Source organism: Chanodichthys erythropterus, chromosome 2 (assembly GCF_024489055.1).
Source record: "Chanodichthys erythropterus isolate Z2021 chromosome 2, ASM2448905v1, whole genome shotgun sequence".
NCBI lineage: Eukaryota > Metazoa > Chordata > Actinopteri > Cypriniformes > Xenocyprididae > Chanodichthys > Chanodichthys erythropterus.
Genome location: NC_090222.1, coordinates 28,886,254 through 28,904,597, shown reverse-complemented (window position 1 = coordinate 28,904,597; position 18,344 = coordinate 28,886,254). Strand labels below are relative to the sequence as shown.

The window sequence follows — 18,344 nt, the reverse complement described above, 5'->3', positions numbered from 1 at the left end:
CGCTTTATAATATTAATATTGAACCACTGTACTCACATGAACAGATTTAAATATGTTTTTAGTACCTTTATGGATCTTGAGAGAGGAAATGCCCATTGCTCCCTATGGAGGCCTCACGGAGTTCAACTAAAAAATCTTAATTTTGTGTTCTGAAGATGAACGAAGGTCTTACGGGTGTGGAACGGCATGAGGGTAAGTAATAAATGACAGAAATTTCATTTTTGGGTGAACTAACCCTTTAACAAAGATTAATAAATACGGTAACAAATGTCTTCCTTATTGTTAGTTAATGCAAGTGACTTTACTGTGCTGTGCTGCATGGTCTTTTTAGTCTCAGCCCTACTGGTGAATATATGTGTATTACAGGAAAACATTTGTTCCTGTTATTCAGAAACACTCCTCCTACTTCCCTTTCAAAGGTGAGAAGGACAAATGAATGACACATTCAAGTGATGTGTGATCACTGCTGTGTGATAATTTTGAATGATTATGAATGTAGTGTATGTGTCAAAACTGTGTAATACTGAAGCTAGTTAGGCAGCTGTGTTGCCTGTTTATTTATGTATACTTACTGTTGAGTGAGGCAGGCTAGCAGATTGTCTCATTTTGAGGCTTGAGACAGGAGGTAGACTCGATGAAATGATACAGCAAACTTGAACAGTTTTGCAATGTTATTGAAAAATGTGGTCAACCATGTGTAATAGTTCAAATCTTCAGCAGCAGGTTTCTCTGTTTTAGTACCGATGCCTGCAGTAAATACCTTCGTTCCTAATCTTAACCTTTACCCTTGTCCTTCTTTCCATTTTGCTGATATGGCTGCATAATTAGTCAATGGAAAAGCATGGGAACTTCTTGAGTAACTGCCACTCAAGGTGCCTTTAGTCATAAACATTTACATTTAAAGGATCACATTTACAAGAAGTCATTACAGTAGATTTTCCACAAGTTACTGTCTTGCAGTATTCTTTTGCTTTTGTAATTGTTGCTGAGAAAAAGTGTGCTGTCACTCTTACCAGTATCAGAATGTTTAAAATCATTCTTTAAATCATCAAATGATTCTTTCTTTCTTCTGTGGAACACAAAATATGATATTTTAAAGAATGTTTCCAACTGTTTTTGTCAATACAATGAAATTATTAGGGTTCAAAGCAACAAAGGACTTTTTGACTTTCATGGTGATAATAAAAAAAATAAATAAACACACTGAGACTTAAAAAATATCTCCATTTTTGTGTTTCACAGAAGAAAACCAAATAGTTTTGGGGGTGAATAATTGATGTTTTATTTTTAGGTGAACTATCCCTTTAAGTGTCATTGATGAATACTAATAGAAGTTCTTGTAAATGTGTTCATTTTCAGTATCGGAAGAACTGAGGCTCAAACATGGAGAACAACCAAGTCTGTCAAAAGATCAAGGGCCAAAGATTGCAGCCCTGTATTACTCAAGATTGTGAGCACACAGCTGTGTGAAGGTGACCTTTACACTCTTTGTGAATGTACAGTGATTTTCATCTTGCTCTCAGATATGTTTTCTATTTTTATCCAAGCTTGTCCTCAAAATTTTGCTTTGTCGCCTTTGTCCTAATAGTTTTGCATAGAAACTATTAAAGTGAGGTTCCTGATAGCAGAGGAAGTCACATGAGCGAGATCGTGTGATATATTGTGACTTATTTCCATATTGTGACGTATATCCGAGTATCCGAGTAAAACGGCTTCTTGAACAAAGGCGGGACTTGATTTTGTCAATCTGGAATTGATTGGACGGCTGTAGTTTGCTATTGCTCTGATGTCATGTGAGTGACAGGTTGTCCCGCCCTCGCTCCAGTAAACACATCATCATAGACGAGAAAAGATGTTGCTGCAAGAGGGAGAGGAAGTTACTTCAATTAAAAATTACGAGGGAACATGAAGTTAAATAGATAAATTAACAAAAAATATGAATCATTTACAATAAATACTGCAATATTGCATATAAACATAAGAATTGCCAATTTTGACTTCATGGTGACTTTAATTAAATGCTTGATATTTACACATTAACACATCCACCGATCCAGTATACTATTCGCCAAATAGTGCCATAAAATACCGTAAATTTACAGTCCACTCCCTTTCATGGTAAATCAGTAGATAATGATTAGCCTCAATAAAGTAGAGTTAAACTTTGACTTGAGCAGGAAGCTCTGCAAGACTGAAAGCACAGTCTTTTGAGGAGAGGAGCTCTGCTGACAGGTCTGTGTGTCTTATCCTTACTTCTATTTCTTCTTAGTTGTTGTCTTTCAGTTTAGCCTGATTTTAAAACTATATTTTAGTTACCGATATATCATTTGCATTGTGATGATGCTTTCACTGCCTATGACAGGCTGTGGTCTTGTTTGACATTGTTCAGTGCTTTCAGAAGGGTGTAGACCAGAAAATCAACCAAATCGAAAGCATCGTAGCATTATAATATTGCATTCTGGTTTCGAACATATTTATGAGCATATATTGTCTAGAGGAACTAGTGGGACTATGATATTTTTTGATCTTATACTGTTAGAATGTCATCAGAGGTCACAAGTCTTGGCTGGAAGGCAAGGCCTCTTGTTTTCATACCTCGATACTAAAAAGTTTACTGTTGTTATATCTATATAACCTCACATTGACGGATAATTACATTTTATATATGTTGTTTGATTTGCCTGGTTTTGGTTTAAAACACTTTCAGTTTGAAAACATAAAGAAATTATGAATCAAAAAATGCTGACATTTGCTTTGCTCTCATTCTTACAGCTGCTGCTTTGAGCTGGTATTTAACATAGAGCATGAGTATTGATCTCAGATTGTGCACAGAATGTCCTGATTTCTTAAGTACGTAGACACACAGATATAGGGAAATAATCATTTATCTGTGTTGAATGAGTTTTAAGCAGAAGAAGTAGCTTATCAGAGGACACTTTAACTTCAATGTCACCTTGTGTCACATCTGTCTCAAGGTGTGTCTGTCTTTCACAATAGATCCGACAGATACAAGTGAAATAAAAATCCAGTATCAGTAAAGCACTAAACCTTACAACTTATTTCAGTACAATACTGAAATAAAGAACAGCCAACACAGCTTAATTCACTCTTGGATAAACTCAAACCGCAACTAACACAATCAGATTTATCTAGAGATATTTATCTGTTCACACACATTGTGTGTGATCAGATAAACATTTCTAGATAATAATGTTTATTGTTTGTCTAGATAAATATGGTTGAGCTGAACTATGGACCACACCTGTACACAACTTCCTGTATTAATTTGTGATCTGCAGCTTGCTTTCATTTACCAAGTGTCTCATAATCGTTAATATTTTTTCTCTCTTTCATTCTATTTCATTCTATTAACTCAAATTTGTCAAATATGTACTTAAGAAATCAACAAATATTTTTTTTTTACATTGTGAATGATGTGTGAATGATATGTAAAATTGAGAAACCTATATATATATATATATATATATATATATATATATATATATATATATATATATATATATATACTCTTTTACAAAGCAACATCTACACAAAGTTATTATATTTGAGAATCAATTGATATTCTGTTGTTTCTTTGAAACTGAGAAATTAATTGGTAGGAAGTCAGACAAAGACTGTATTGCATTAATATTTTGGCCCGTTCCTCTTTTCAGATGTGTGGATCCACATGTACATAATTATTTAATGGTTCATTTGTTTAAAAGGCTTTGTAATATGACTGTCGATACAGACATTGTAAAATGTAATAAACTGTGATGCACACATGGCACAGGACACCACCCACACTAGAATGCCAAGTGACCTTTAAATAACCTTTTTATGGGCTGCGATTCATGAAACACACACAGAAACACTGTACCACATGACAATCCAATCCATTATTTTTATATGACACCCACAGAGGGACTGACAAAATATACACAAATTAGTTTCATAATAGAATGAAACAAGGAAATTCCTGTACACACAAGCTGAAATATTTGTAATGTTTTAAAATATTATTCAGGATTTCTGGTTAAATAGTACTTGTCGCTGATAATCATTGACTGAAGTTTAACATTAAAGAAGCAAATGGTTTCTAATTCCCGACTGGCAAAATGGTAATTATGTGTCTCCGAAGTATGCTTTAATATTGCTCAGTTTGCACAGCTGGAGCCATCATGTCGGGGATAAACAAATGTCACTGCTAGAAATTATAATTACGTTTGTAGTAGCTATAGTAAAGGTGATTTTAATTAAAGGCAATGTTTTTTTTATATATCTTTTCCATCAGGTTTTGTTGACCGGGACGATGAGAGGTGCACATTTGCTACACTTGACCCTTCTCGTCAGCATTGTAAGTGTGTGTGTGCGAGTAGGATTTTAACTAGGTGACCTTGTAGTCTCCTTACAATCTTTTATTCTGTCCATAAATGAGTAACTGTGCTGAAGTCCATTTTTCTGCCCACACTCCATTAATCAGAGACTTGACACACAGACACAATCTGGATTCATTCAGCTAGTGGAAAGTTAAATGATTTGTTCATAAATAATCCACAAACATGGGCAAATATTCAGCGACCTTCACATCACAGATAAATTTAATGGATTATTTACTGCTTACGTTGCAGTAAGACAATATAGTAATTAAACAGCTTTATTCAGTTATTTATTAAGACGTATTAAGGTGTTTTGCAAGGAAATCCCATTCTCAGGATTGTCTAGATTGATAACTGAAAACATATGGTGTTGTTGACAATATTCTCTATAATCTATATTGGTGATTTTGCAACTAGTCATTTTTTATTCAGCAACTAACGGGTGCTCTTCTCCATAATTTTCACTCAGACCTTTTTTTCCTCTCTCAGGCTCATGGGATAGGTCTGGAGGACAAAAAGGGGCCATTAGGACATAAAGTTTTAGATGTGCCAGAGGCTACACCTGTGCCTTATCCCATTTACCAGGTACTGTAGGCTCCGTTCTTGTGTTTGAATGGTTGGTTGTCTCTACAAGACAGACATTTTAATTAGAACATTTATTTCTATTGTCAGTAATATTTTTTGAATGTTTTCATTGAAAATATTCTAGAAATCTGTTCTTTGTTCAGTTTACATCTGCATCGGAAGATGTCTCTTCATATCATGTAAGTGGAGAGACCGAAGAAAAGATCAGTATCTCTTCAGACGGCTGGCTATTCCTGGAGCATCCTCTGGAATGGAGCCCTGAGAAAAAATACCATCTAGAAGTAATATATTTTTGTATTTAAAATATATTACACATAACATGCAAGCACCTGGGTCTATAATATATCCATGGATTATTTTTTAGCAACATGAGTTTGGGTTCAAATATACATAGGCTATAAGGAATGTCTATAGTTTAGGTCTTTAAAATGGTCACCAATTATTTTTCACAATTTTTAATCCCTGTATTACCTTCAATAGTTCATTTTAAATGGTTTTTTGGAATATTCCTTTTTTTGTTCCTTTGTAGTCTTTCAGTTAATATGAGGTCATAAAACCACAAAATAATTATATAGAATTACGTTATATATTATATAAATAAAAACTGAACATTATATACAGTCAAACCAAAATAAATGTAGACACCTTGAACATTTCATTCATTACAGTTTATTCACTATAGTTAAAAAATGCTAATAAAATATGACAAAATTTCAGAGTTAAACTTTGTCAGAAAAATGTAATCTTAATTATGTCAGATAACACTTAAGCAAAACATGATCAGTCAAAGTGTCTGAATAATTTTTGGTCCCAAATTTTTATCAATTTTACTGGTAGTCCACTGTCTGAAGAATTTTTGGGTATAATATGTCACAGTTTACTTTATTTTGCTATCCTCACTCACATAAATGAATAGTGTCCTGCACCCACTAGTAAAAAAATATCAAAAGTATATCTAGTGTCTGATAAATTTTTGGTTTGATTGTATATAAAATGTATGTAGATATACACTTTTTAAAAAACGTTTTAAATTGTATAGCACGACACACTGCAAGACACAAGTTCCAAAAAATAAGTTGACATGTTAATATTAATTCCACTACAAACAATTCTATATTTGTGTGTTTATCTTCAGATTGAGGCACATTCAGCAGATGGTGAAATTGTTGATGGGCCTTACTCGCTGGTTTTGCAAGTTGTGGATATCAACAACAATGCCCCTGTCTTTAGTGAGAGTCAGTACAGTGGCAGTGTTAGAGAGCATTCACCTCCAGGTCAGAAACACACATACATTATCATTAGATGCTGAAACTTGCTGATTCTCTAAAATGTTTTAAACAATAAAAAATTAAACACTTTCCATTTTCATAGTACTTTTAAAGGGTTACTTCACCCCAAAATGAAAATTCTGCCATTATGATCATTAGTTCACTCAAAAGTACTCACCCTTGTGCCGTTCCAAACCCGTAAGACCTTCGTTCATCTTCGGAACACAAATGAAGATATTTTTGATTAAATCCAAGAGTTTTTTTTTTTTTTTTTTTTTTCCCCATAGAAAGCAATGTAATTACCATCATTCAAGGTCCAGAAAAGTAAAAAAGACATTGTTAAAATAGTCCATGTGACTACAGTGGTTCAACCTTAATGTTATAAAGTGACAAGAGTACTTTTTGTGCAAAAACAAAAAAAAAAATTACAACTTTATTCAACAAATTCACCTCTCCCGTCAGTCTTGTACGCTCTTTATGTTCAGCGCTTCCAATGTTCTATGTCAGAACGCCAACTCAGTATTGGCCACCGCTGTTCATGTGAGCAGCACGACACCTGCGTGTCATGCAGGAGCTAGCCAATACTGAGCTCAACAAAACGTGAATAAAACCCGCCCAATTGTCAGTAAAAATTTTGTTCCGTGGGGTAAAATCCGGGTTTTTTGGTGGCGTTTCCCTGGTAAAATTAGCATTTCAGGGGCTAAATATTACATTATTGGGGTCACTTTAACCAGCGGACAAGAAAAACAACCCATGGCAACACTGTTAATTACGCGGTGTGTATTACGCAACACGTTTCTTGTGCATTTTTTAGGTTACAGTTGAGCTTCTGCATATGTTCGCTGATCAATGTTTACATGTGAGTAAAAGACTAAATTAAATCTGTTCATCATATAAAGCAATCAAGTCTCTTCAGAAAATTTGGACCAACCACTCAATTAATATTATGTTGCAAAGGCAGTCAAAAGACGGACAGACATCTCTCAGATTTCATCAAAAATTTGTGCTCCAAAGATGAACAAAAGTCTTACGGGTGTGGAACAACATGAGGGTAAGTAATTAATGACAGAATTTTCATTTTGGGATGAACTAACCCTTTAATCTTGTGTGTGTGCAGGATTTGTATTCATGCAGGTGTCCGCATCAGATGCAGATGATCCCGACACAGTAAATGCTCAACTGAAATTCAGCATTGTGAACCAAATCCCCAATCCCAGAGACACGTTCTACTTTGACATAAACCCAAACAATGGAGAGATCTTTATAACAGATGAAGGTACATCAACACATCGGGAACAAAAATACATGGAAAATTCAAATGTGCATGTTATTGTAAGTGACTTTTGTTGAGTGCCAAACTGTTATTTCATTATATTGCTGTTGTATTGCAGGAGCTGAGTTTCTGAGGGCCAGGCCCACTGTAACATACAGCCGTGATGAGGTCCGTGGCAGTCCTGATGTCCTGAGGAAGAAGTTTGAGGACTACTGTATTCCAAAAAACAACATACCACTAGAGAACAACCCCTTTTACACATGCGTCGAGCGTGTTGGTGAGAATCCACAGAAACACACATGATGATCATGCTATTTAACAGATTTGGGCTCACAGCATTATTTGAAAAAGAAGTATAAGTTGTGCATATAATCATGCCAGACTCAGAGACTAGCATTTCACTATGAATAACACAGAACTTTCAGTATGAAATGTACAGATGGACCAAATGTAACCAGTATTTGGGTCTCTCTACACTATTTGATCCCATCTTTTGAGTAAATGAGAACTTGCCTCATTTAAAAAGAGGTTGAAATGAACGGAGCTGATTACAGTACTCTCACATACACACTCAGATTAATCTGGTGTGTTAATGTCTCTGGATGACCACTTCTGTGATTACATTTGCTCTGGTGTGTGGACCGTGCCACGTGCTGTAAATAAGAATGCAGTCATTAATTGAGCTCAAGCAGTTCAGCCCCTCATCAGTGCAGATTACAACAGTCTCAGAAATGAGACAGGATTTGACCCAAGATTACTTCACCATTCAGGATTCACATTACCAGCTCAAATCTATCAACATCGTGCTACTAACAGAAATGTACAGGTCTGTCACTTACTCAGTTTGTATCATGCTGTGGAATAACATTTTATTGACTGAAACTCTTCATTTAAAGGTGAACACCACAGCTACTTGCTAAATAAATAAATAAATGGACATGAAATACACCTCTGAACTGAAATTATTTGCGACAAGATCAGCTGTGCTGATATTCATACTAAATCTTTTGTTTTGATTTAGATTATAATTTCATATAAGTAATTACAGTTGGTTTGTCAAAAGTTTTATATGTTTTTGGTCTGTGTTTTTGTTGCATTTACACCATTTTGACGTGCAAGTGCCGACAACCTGTGGTTTTTTGAGAGGTTTGAAACTGTGATTAATTTTGCGAAGCAATTGGTTCAATTGATTCAGTTTCGAAATACTTTGTTTCGGCCCAATGATAGAAAAGAGGCTTCAACAGTGAAACAGTGCTGTACTAAATACCTATTGGAATGCCACTCAGCCAATCAAATTCTATTACAGTTGAATAAACAGTAATAATTAATGAGTGTTTATTTTGTATGAGCAGAAAGAAGACAAGTGAATCTTCACCTGGATCCAGACTTTGTACTGAGTGTTCGTGTGGAAGATTTGGGAGATCCAAATGCTTTGAGCAACACAGCACGAATCAGCATAGATATCATTCAAAACCTCTGGGTCAGCCCTGGACCAATCACCATTAAAGAAAATTTAGATGAGGAATACCCTATGTATCTTACCACAGTAAGTCTAGATCTAAATACAATGTTATGTTATGGTACTAGGCAGTGCCTATACTTTTAAAAATTACACTTTTTTAATTTTTATTCAAATAATAATAATAAAAAAAATGTAATTACAGCGCACTCCACAAATATTGGCACCCTTAATAAGGCGGCTGTGAAAATAAATCTGCATTATTTATCCTATTGATCTTAAATTAAAAAAAAATCACAAAATTATAACCTTTCATTTAAGTAAAATAATTGAAATTGGGGGGAAAATCTCATTATGAAATACATTTTTTTCTCTACTACATGTTGACCACAATTATTGGCACCCAATTATTGCAACGTCCTTTTCCCAAGATAACAGCTCTGAGTCTTCTTCTATAATGCCTGATGAGTTTGGAGAACTCTTGAGAATACCTCTGTACAGAATCTCTACAGTTCCTTCAGATTCCCAGCTCAATGTTGGTGCTTCTTCTCTTCAGTTCGCTCCACTCATTTTCTTTAGGTTTCAGGTCAGGGGACTGGGGCGACCATGGCAGAAGCTTCATTTTGTGCTCAGTGACACATTTTTGTGTTGGTTTTGATGTTTGTTTTGGATCATTGTCCTGATGGAAGATCCAACCACAGCCCATTATAAGATTTCTAGCAGAAGCGGTCAGGTTTTGATTTTTATCTGTTGGTATTTGATAGAATCCATGATGCCATGTATCTGAACAAGATGTCTAGGACCTCCAGCTAAACAAATAGGCCCACAGCATAAAAGATCCAGCAGCATATTTAACCCTGGGCATGGGGTACTTTTTATCCATGTGTGCACCAAACCCATCTGGTGGTTTTGCTGCCAAAAAGCTCTTTTTTTTAGTTTCATCTGACCATAGAAGCCGGTCCCATTTGAATTTCCAGTCTTGTCTGACAACTGAATATGCTGGAGTTTGTTTTTCGATGTGCAAAGAAGGATTTTTCTTGAAACCCTCCCAAACAACATGTGGTGATGTAGGTGCAGTTTGGTAATTTTTTTAGGCTTTCTGACCCCGACACTCAACTAATTTCTGCAGTTCTCCAGCTGTGATCCTTTGAGAGTCTTTGTCCACTCAAACTTTCCTCCTTACTGTGCATTAGGACGATTCAGACACTCGTCCTCTTCCAGGCAGATTTGTAACATCTTTATTTGATTGGAACTTCTTAATTATGCCCTGATATTGGAAATTGTGATTTTCATTGCTTTAGCTTTCTATTTTGTGAAGCTAAACAATCTTTTGCTGCACATCAGAAATATATTCTTTGGTTTTACTCATTGTGATGAATGATTACAGGAATGTGGCCTTTGTGTTTACACATATTTGTACTCCTGTGGAACAGGAAGTCATGGCTGGACAACTTCATGTTCATGATCACCCATGGTGTGTTATAAAAAAAAATGGGAATATGAATGGGAATATACTTCAGAGATATTTTACTCATACGAATTTTTAGGGGTGCCAATAATTGTGGCCAACGTGTATTGGAGAAAAACATTTATTTCACAATGTGCGTGTCCCCTCACTTTCAATTGTTTTAATTTGATGGTTTGAATTTTGTGAATTTTTTGAATGAAAGATCAAAAGGATAAACAATGGAGATTTATTTTCACAGTCGGCCTTTGCTCATATTTACTAAGGGTGCCAATATTTGTGGAGGGCACTGTATATAATTTAATTTTATTGAAATGTTTACAAATCTTACATTGAAATGAGTAAGCATGTTTTTTATTTATATATAGGTGCGCAGCAATGATCCCACCGCACTATACAGGCTGGTACAGAAAGAAAGACTTTCCTTCCCCTTCACTATCAATCAAGATGGAGAGATCTATATTACAGCACCTCTGGACAGAGAAGAGAAAAATATGGTGAATAGAAATGCATGAGAAATTGAACTGAAAGAGAGAAATAGTAAATACTACTTTGTAAGGGGTCTTCAAACTATTTAACTGTTCCTTATTGTATAAAAGTGAGTGTTGCATTTTAAGCCTGACCTTTAATAACAATTTTATGTGTGTTTTAGTACATATTGGTGGCCATGGCAGAAGATGAACAGGGCATTGAGCTGGAAAAACCCTTGGAGATTTTTGTCCGGGTGGAGGATGTGAATGATAACCCTCCTGTGTGTGATGAAGCTGTGTTTGAAGTGCAGGAAAATGAGCCAATAGGTAAAACTGATCAATCAAATTCAAATCAAATCACATGATAAATGTCAAAAATTAGACATACGGTGACCTAGAAAAAGTACGGAATCTAAAACATTTATTTTACATTATAATGTTTAAAATGTAAAAAAAACAAAAAACAAAAAAAAACTATTTCCTGATTTAAATTAGGTTTTGAATCTCAGATTTTCAATGTGGTGTCAGGCTTCTCAGATTGGATTATCTTTTCCCTAATTGTCATTTTTAATGATATGCATGTCTTTAGGTAATCTGATTGGTGTTCTGCCTGCTCATGATAGTGATGAGGAGAACACACTGAACTCATTACTAACCTACACACTCCTGAGCCAGACGCCTATCAAGCCGTCTGATAAAATGTTCACCATCGACCAAGTAAATGGTGAAATCAAAGTAGCCAATCAAAACTTTCAAAGGAAAGTGGTGTCTGAGTATGTGCTCACCTTCAGAGTGGCTGATCAAGGTAAATGCAAACTGAACTCAAATGAACTGAAAATGAACATTTTTGAAGAAGAACGTGCGTCCTAACTTTTGCACTTGTTTGTAGTTTACTCAACAGAATGTAAAGCAACCATCAAGGTCATCGACATTAATAATGAAATCCCTGTCTTCGAGAAAAAAGATGTATACATTTTATTTTACTACTTAAATAGTTATAAATAAATTATAAATTGCATTCTTTCTTCCAATAGATTATTAAATATAAATCTCTGCTTCCCTGTTGCAGTATGGGACCTACAGTGTTCCTGAACTGGCTGAAGTGGGCACCACTTTACTCACCGTCAAAGCCACAGATGCAGATGACCCAGGAACAGGAAGCTCTAGGGTGGAGTATCACATCTCTGCTGGAGACCCACATAACCTCTTCACCATTGAGGTTGATGAATCCACTGGAGAGGGCAGAGTTTACATCGCTCGGGTAAAAAGACGACTCATATTGCAAAAACTTTGTACATTTCTGCGTTTTGCTGCCCTTTATTTTTCTTTTTTTCCTATTCTCGTTCTTCAGCCACTGGATTACGAGCTCCAGAGCATCTACAACCTTAAGATTGATGCCCGTAATCCTGAGCCCCTGATCAAAGGAGTGGAATATGATGAAAATGCCACAGCAGTTGTTGTCATTCAGCTAGTGGATGTGGATGAGCCCCCAGAATTTGAAGTGGACACTCTTAATATCAATGTCCCAGAAAACATCACGGTTGGAACCGTTTTAATGAAAGCTGAAGCCAAGGATCCAGAGGGAAAGACTATCAAGTAATGATTTGTATTGTGTCTCCTACATAATCAGATCATATATGAGATGAGATTGTTTGTTTGCAGTGGTTTGATTATGCAACATTATTGAAGAGAGAGTTCTGTTCCAGCAGTTATTTGTTCAAACTTATAAAAGCAAGAGATCTAAATGCATATAATTGCAAGCCTATTGGTGGACCAATAATATCTTTAAAAAAAAAAAAAAAGATTAATAATTCTGTCTACGCTGGTCAAATTTGATAGCAAGAGGTTTGATACTTCTTGTTAGTAATAATTAGCATTTTTAAATGCCTTTTATGTAATTCCTGCTTTTAAATGTTCTGTTTGTCAGGTTAAAGATGGAAGGAGATGAACATAATTGGTTGGAGCTGGACGCTGACACCGGTGAGCTGAAGACTAAAGCTCCTCTGGACAGAGAGACAGTAGAGCAGATCACCCTCACAGTCATCGCTTATGAGACAGGTGAGAACACAGCAGAGCTGAGAGCACCAATGCATTGTCTTTCCAGGCCAGCATCATTTGGTAAATTTTACAATCTATTCCTGTTCCTTTCAGAGGGAGACAAACAGGAGTCTGAGATGAAGGTGAATATTCACCTGCTGGATGTGAACGACAACTACCCTAAACTTAAGTGGACACGGAACTACATCTGCATCCAAGAAATGAACCCCTTGACACTCACTGCTGTAGATAATGATGCCGACCCCTATGGAGAGCCTTTCACCTTCGCCCTTAACCGCAAGTCATCAAACTTTGAGCTCAAAACTGTAGATGGTAAGCAGATCTTTAGTTAAGCCACTGTAGCCTTTAAAAAACAGGCTCATGCACTTTTCACACTGTGCTTAACCCCAGGTTATCGCCGTTCTAAACCCTGCTTTTAACCCCGGGTAAAGGAACGTTTAACACTTGTAATTTAGAAGTGTTTTACTTTTGTGGTGTTAACCTCGGATTGTGGTACCAACTGTGTAGAGTCTGAAATAAAACTGTGTTAGGATGTTATGTCTATGCTTAGCAACAGACAGCCAATCGCATGCCTCATATTCACCTGCTTTGTACAGCCACAGAAACAGAGTGCTGTATAAACAGTAGGCGTTTGAGTTGAAAAATGTAAAATGGTGTCAACCGTTTAATTTCTACATTAATAGTTCGAAATGTCCATTCAGTATGAACTTGAAAGTTCAGTCAGCAATATATATGAGGATGTGCAGTGCTAGAGCCTTTATGTAAAATGGTCGCGTGCTGTGTTTGTCCAATCAGTGACAATGACACAGCAAATATGCAAATAAGAACGTTAACCTAGGTTTTAGGAGTGTATAGTGTGAAACAGCAGCCTATGAACACCCAGAATTAATTGTTATCCACGGGTAAATTAGGAGCCAGTCGCGGCTTGTCTGTATCAGCAAAATATTCATCCAAACACAGACCTCTTTATACACTGAATTAATATTATAAAACGTTAGTTCCTGTCCTTGATTCTGATTGGTCAATAGCTGTGTTTTATTCATGATAAAACACGGCTATGACCGCTTCACCCAACGGTTGTGTACACAACACCCTTAGCAACCACTCTTAGCAACGTAAACGGTATGTTCTCAATTGATATTGTTCATTGAAGCTTACTGTATTATGAAGAGTATTGTGAGAAAGAGATCGAGTGAGCGAGTTTATTACCTGCATTCAGATTTAACATTTTCCTTCAGGTCAGTCCTGTGTTCATAATAAACAATGTCTGATGTATTATCTTGTCCTTTTAACAGTTAAAGGGTTTTCCGTGACTGACAGCGCTAGTCAAAGCATTTATCAGTTGCGTCTTGTTCCGTGTTCACAACAATTAAGTCTTTTCAATGTAAAAGTCTTCGCTACTGACTGACACACTCATAAAGACAGTCTTTGCTGCCATCTAATGGCATAATAATGTAACTTCTGTTGCTGTTCACATTCAGAGACTATTTTTTTCTGGCGGAAGGAAGGCTTTTAGTGAAAGTTTACTTCATGAAAGTTGCATTGATACATATTTTTGGCTTTAATGTTTGTATTGTGTGGTAACAGTTTTATAAAAGCAATAAGGTACTTGAGGCTAGTGCTGTATCGTGAATAAGTCACGGCTGAAGTGTTTGCAGGCACTCGGCTTCGTGGAGTGAAAAGAAAATGGAGCTGCAGAGCCATTGGGGCAGATTTCTGGCTGCCCCGCTTATTTCCACGTTACCTTACGTAAACCTCGCTCCAGACTAAGACGATATAAAGAGTATAAATCCTTTAGTTTAAACATGCTCATGTGAACAGTCTTTATATACAGTAGTTCTGTTGTGTTTGTTGTTCTGAGAATAGACATGACTTTGTTTTCCTCTCTGGAATTCCTACCTAACTTGCAATTTTCTAAAACAACATTCAGAGGTAAAAAAAAAAAATACTACATTAAGGAAATTCTAAGATGACATTCTATGTGTTTGTACTATGTTGTGTGTATTAAAGTCTATCAGTCATCTTTAGAGCACCACCCTCAGGCTGAATAATGCAAGGACATTAGAAGTCTGCCAAAAGTGTGGCTGATACATTCAGCAATTGTTTATCATAAACTAGCGCTAAGACCCAGAATCTGCCATACCTAAATTTACTGCCAGGAGCCGCTTCTGTAAGGAGCACTGTGAAACAAAACATGAAGCAAGATAACCTAGCATTCTGTTTACCCAGGGTTTAGAATGACCCGGCATTCACCATTTCAAGTGTGAAAAGCCCTTCTCTGTGAATGCTGCATTTAATTTACTTACATAGCTGTGTAAACTCATTTGGGTGTCTGCAGGAACCTCAGCGAACCTGATTCTGAAGAAAAAGCCCTCAAGTGATCAGGATGTCACTGTTCCCATCAACATCAAAGACAATGCTGGGATGGGTATAACTCAAAAGTTTGATGGTAAACTATTTGTTTTCTCTGTCTTTCATATATAACATTCATCTCACTCATAGGCTTGTACTTTAGCATGGTATGACATCTAAGCTGAGATTTATCTTTTCTCTTAGTGCGTATATGTAACTGCACTAAATTGGGCTACTGTTACATGGAGCCAGAAGCTCACAGCTGGAAGCTGGGCATGAGCAGCACCATTGGCATGCTGGCAGGAATATTCGGCTTCATCAGTAAGACTGATATGTTGGAACTCGTTCTTCTCCGTTTATATTTAAACATAAAAACAAGCAAATTGAGTTTGAATTTTTTTTCCAGTTCTGTTCCTGGTCATTGTTGTTTACCGAATCAAGAAGAAGAATCAGAGGAGAGCAGCAGCTGGTGAAGAGACTGAGAATAAAGCAATGCTCTAGAGTCAAGATAAAACGCCAAGTGCAAACATTTTTCAGTACACAACCCAGACAAACCGAAGTCCATGGCCCTCAACACACACACCTTTATTTTGTAAAGTGGTTTATTGTCATTACATAGACATGTTCAAGAATTGCATCATCTGACAGTTTTAACAGTAAATGATTTGTCATGTGACCTGGTAGTTTTATTAAATATTTTATATTTAAAAGCTCTAAATATCTGACCTAAATATCCCCCTAGTGTTTATAATATATATATATATTTTAAACATTTGTGGTATATTCTTGGTACAGTAGAGTACTTTGAGACATTGAGTATATGTTGTCATATTTCATTTAGATTAAACCTATAAAAAACTAAATCTTATATTTATTCCCCATTATTCAAGAATCAGCTAAAACGTGTTAAAATCTATCCATGTGATGAATCTTTTTGTTTTTGACTTCTAAAGCATGTCTTGTGCAGGTCAACGGCCAGGTTCTATTAAATGCCCTTCACATCTGCAGTGTAATTCTATTATTGAAGAAGGTATAAAATTCACAGAATGACAACATTGCTTATTTGACTGAAAAACTGAAATTGTTCATTCTGTAAATAAAGTAATACTTTAACCCAGATAATGTTTAATTCATTATAGTGAAATGGACAATTGTCATTTCACAATTGTCCCACATTTAATTATACAGTAATAAAAAAAAGATAATGATATATACCTTTTAAGCATTAAGGATTTTTTAAGTCTTTGCTTCTAAGATCAAATCTTATATAATTCTTACATAATTGTATGTCCTGTGTTTCAATAAGATTTTATCATACATTGCAGATCTTGAAAGTGAGATGTTAGTGTCAAGATGAGAATGTGACATACCAGAGACAAATTAAACAAACCAGAGATGCCTAAAAATCACTCTCGTAAATTCTCGATCTGTATCACTAGTCTGTATCTCTTCATGCTGATCTATTACCTTCATATGTGTCCGTCTCTTAGCACTGTTCCATAACAAACACACAAAAACAAAAGAAAATGAACTCACTGAGAAAGTTTGAGCGAGGAGTTTGTCATGGGGTAATGGTAAAAAACATGGTTATACCTTATGTTTGATATTAGCCAGAGCTCATCCGGTGGGAGTTCTGTGTCCATTTTTGGACTCAGACACACACAGAGCTACTTGTCTTCCTGCACTCTGGTGTCATGGGTGACAACTAGTTAAGAGAGTGGAGAGTTGTGTTTACATTATCAACTTGGGGAATTGGGAAAACACAGTATGATTAAAATATAAATAAAAATCATTCTTAAGCTTTAGGACTCAGTACAAAGAGTGTTAAAAGTGCAGATAATGAAAACCTCCCTAGCAAGACAAAAATAATTCTAAAATGTCTGTTAGCTGGCAGTGTAAATATTAATTTGTAGCTAACTAGCAGAGAAGGCACTAGTCAAGTTTAAATCCCAGCGCGTTATAACATGGGGGATGGGCTGGATGTTGTGTACAGCTCTGAATTTGTATAAGTATTTATTGTATTAATGCAACAAGACCACATATTTGTACCAGACATGCGATGTGAAATTACATAACATACTTAAAGGATTAGTTCACACAAAAAAATTAATTTCTGTCATTATTTATTCACCGTAAGACCTTCGTTCGTCTTCGGAACACAAATTAAGATATTTTTGATGAAATCCTCTAGTTTTTTGTTTTTTTTTCTCCCATAGAAAATGATTGTAAGTTTGGCACTGACAAAGGTCACATGTGACCAAAACGTTTGCTCTTTTTTTCAGTGGAGTGTGCGGACTCTTTTGAAATGATTCACCATTTGGATGTTTTTGTCTGATTTGGACTTCCCATGTGAAAAAAAGTACATTGCTATATATGTCTGTATTTAAAAAATATATTTAGATACCACTTACAGCACATTTGAACCCATAGTGTACTACAAGAGGTATCTAAATATATTTATTAAATACAGATATAGTATATTAAAAGCACATTTTAGTTCATATTTCATGCTGTCTCAAAATAGCACAGTTGAGTACACTTAGATGTTCTTAAGATGATCTTAAGTAGTATCAAAGAAGAATTTTTAGTATATTAAGTACAAAATTAGTGCACGAAAATAGCACACATTGTAGAAGTGTACTTTTTCTTCACCTGGGTTGTTTGAAGGCGCGGTGAGTTCCTGACTACTCTTCAATCTCCCGTAGATAGAAACAAAATTACCACATTCAAGGTCAAGAAAAATAGTAAAGACATTGTTAAAATAGTCAATGTGACTAGGTTCAACCTTAATGTTATGAAGCGACGAAAATACTTTTTGTGCGCAAAAACAACACAAAAATAACGACTTTGTTCAAAAATGTCCTTGCTACCCTGTCATTCTCCTATGCAGTTGACTTCCTATGGGAGATTTCATCAAAAATATCTTAATTTGTGTTCTGACGATGTGAAAAGTCTTACGGTTGTAGAACGACATGAGGGTGAGTAATTAATGACAGAAATGTCATTTTTGCGTGAACTAATAATTTAACTGATAA

At 35.7% G+C, this 18,344-nt stretch overlaps 1 protein-coding gene across 1 annotated transcript; it reads left to right on the top strand.

Annotated features, from left to right (window-relative positions):
• Positions 1 to 2,149: 2,149 nt before the first annotated feature.
• cdh17 (cadherin 17, LI cadherin (liver-intestine)) lies at positions 2,150 to 16,731 on the top strand. The gene is made up of 19 exons (XM_067408311.1): positions 2,150 to 2,232; positions 4,295 to 4,357; positions 4,869 to 4,964; positions 5,108 to 5,245; positions 6,100 to 6,238; positions 7,350 to 7,508; positions 7,624 to 7,782; positions 8,858 to 9,051; positions 10,798 to 10,926; positions 11,082 to 11,226; positions 11,489 to 11,704; positions 11,789 to 11,865; positions 11,969 to 12,160; positions 12,251 to 12,495; positions 12,827 to 12,957; positions 13,051 to 13,269; positions 15,296 to 15,406; positions 15,514 to 15,630; positions 15,716 to 16,731. The coding sequence occupies exons 2-19, from the start codon at positions 4,313 to 4,315 to the stop codon at positions 15,808 to 15,810; spliced, it is 2,607 nt and encodes an 868-aa protein (XP_067264412.1). The 5' UTR covers positions 2,150 to 2,232; positions 4,295 to 4,312; the 3' UTR covers positions 15,811 to 16,731.
• Positions 16,732 to 18,344: the final 1,613 nt, after the last annotated feature.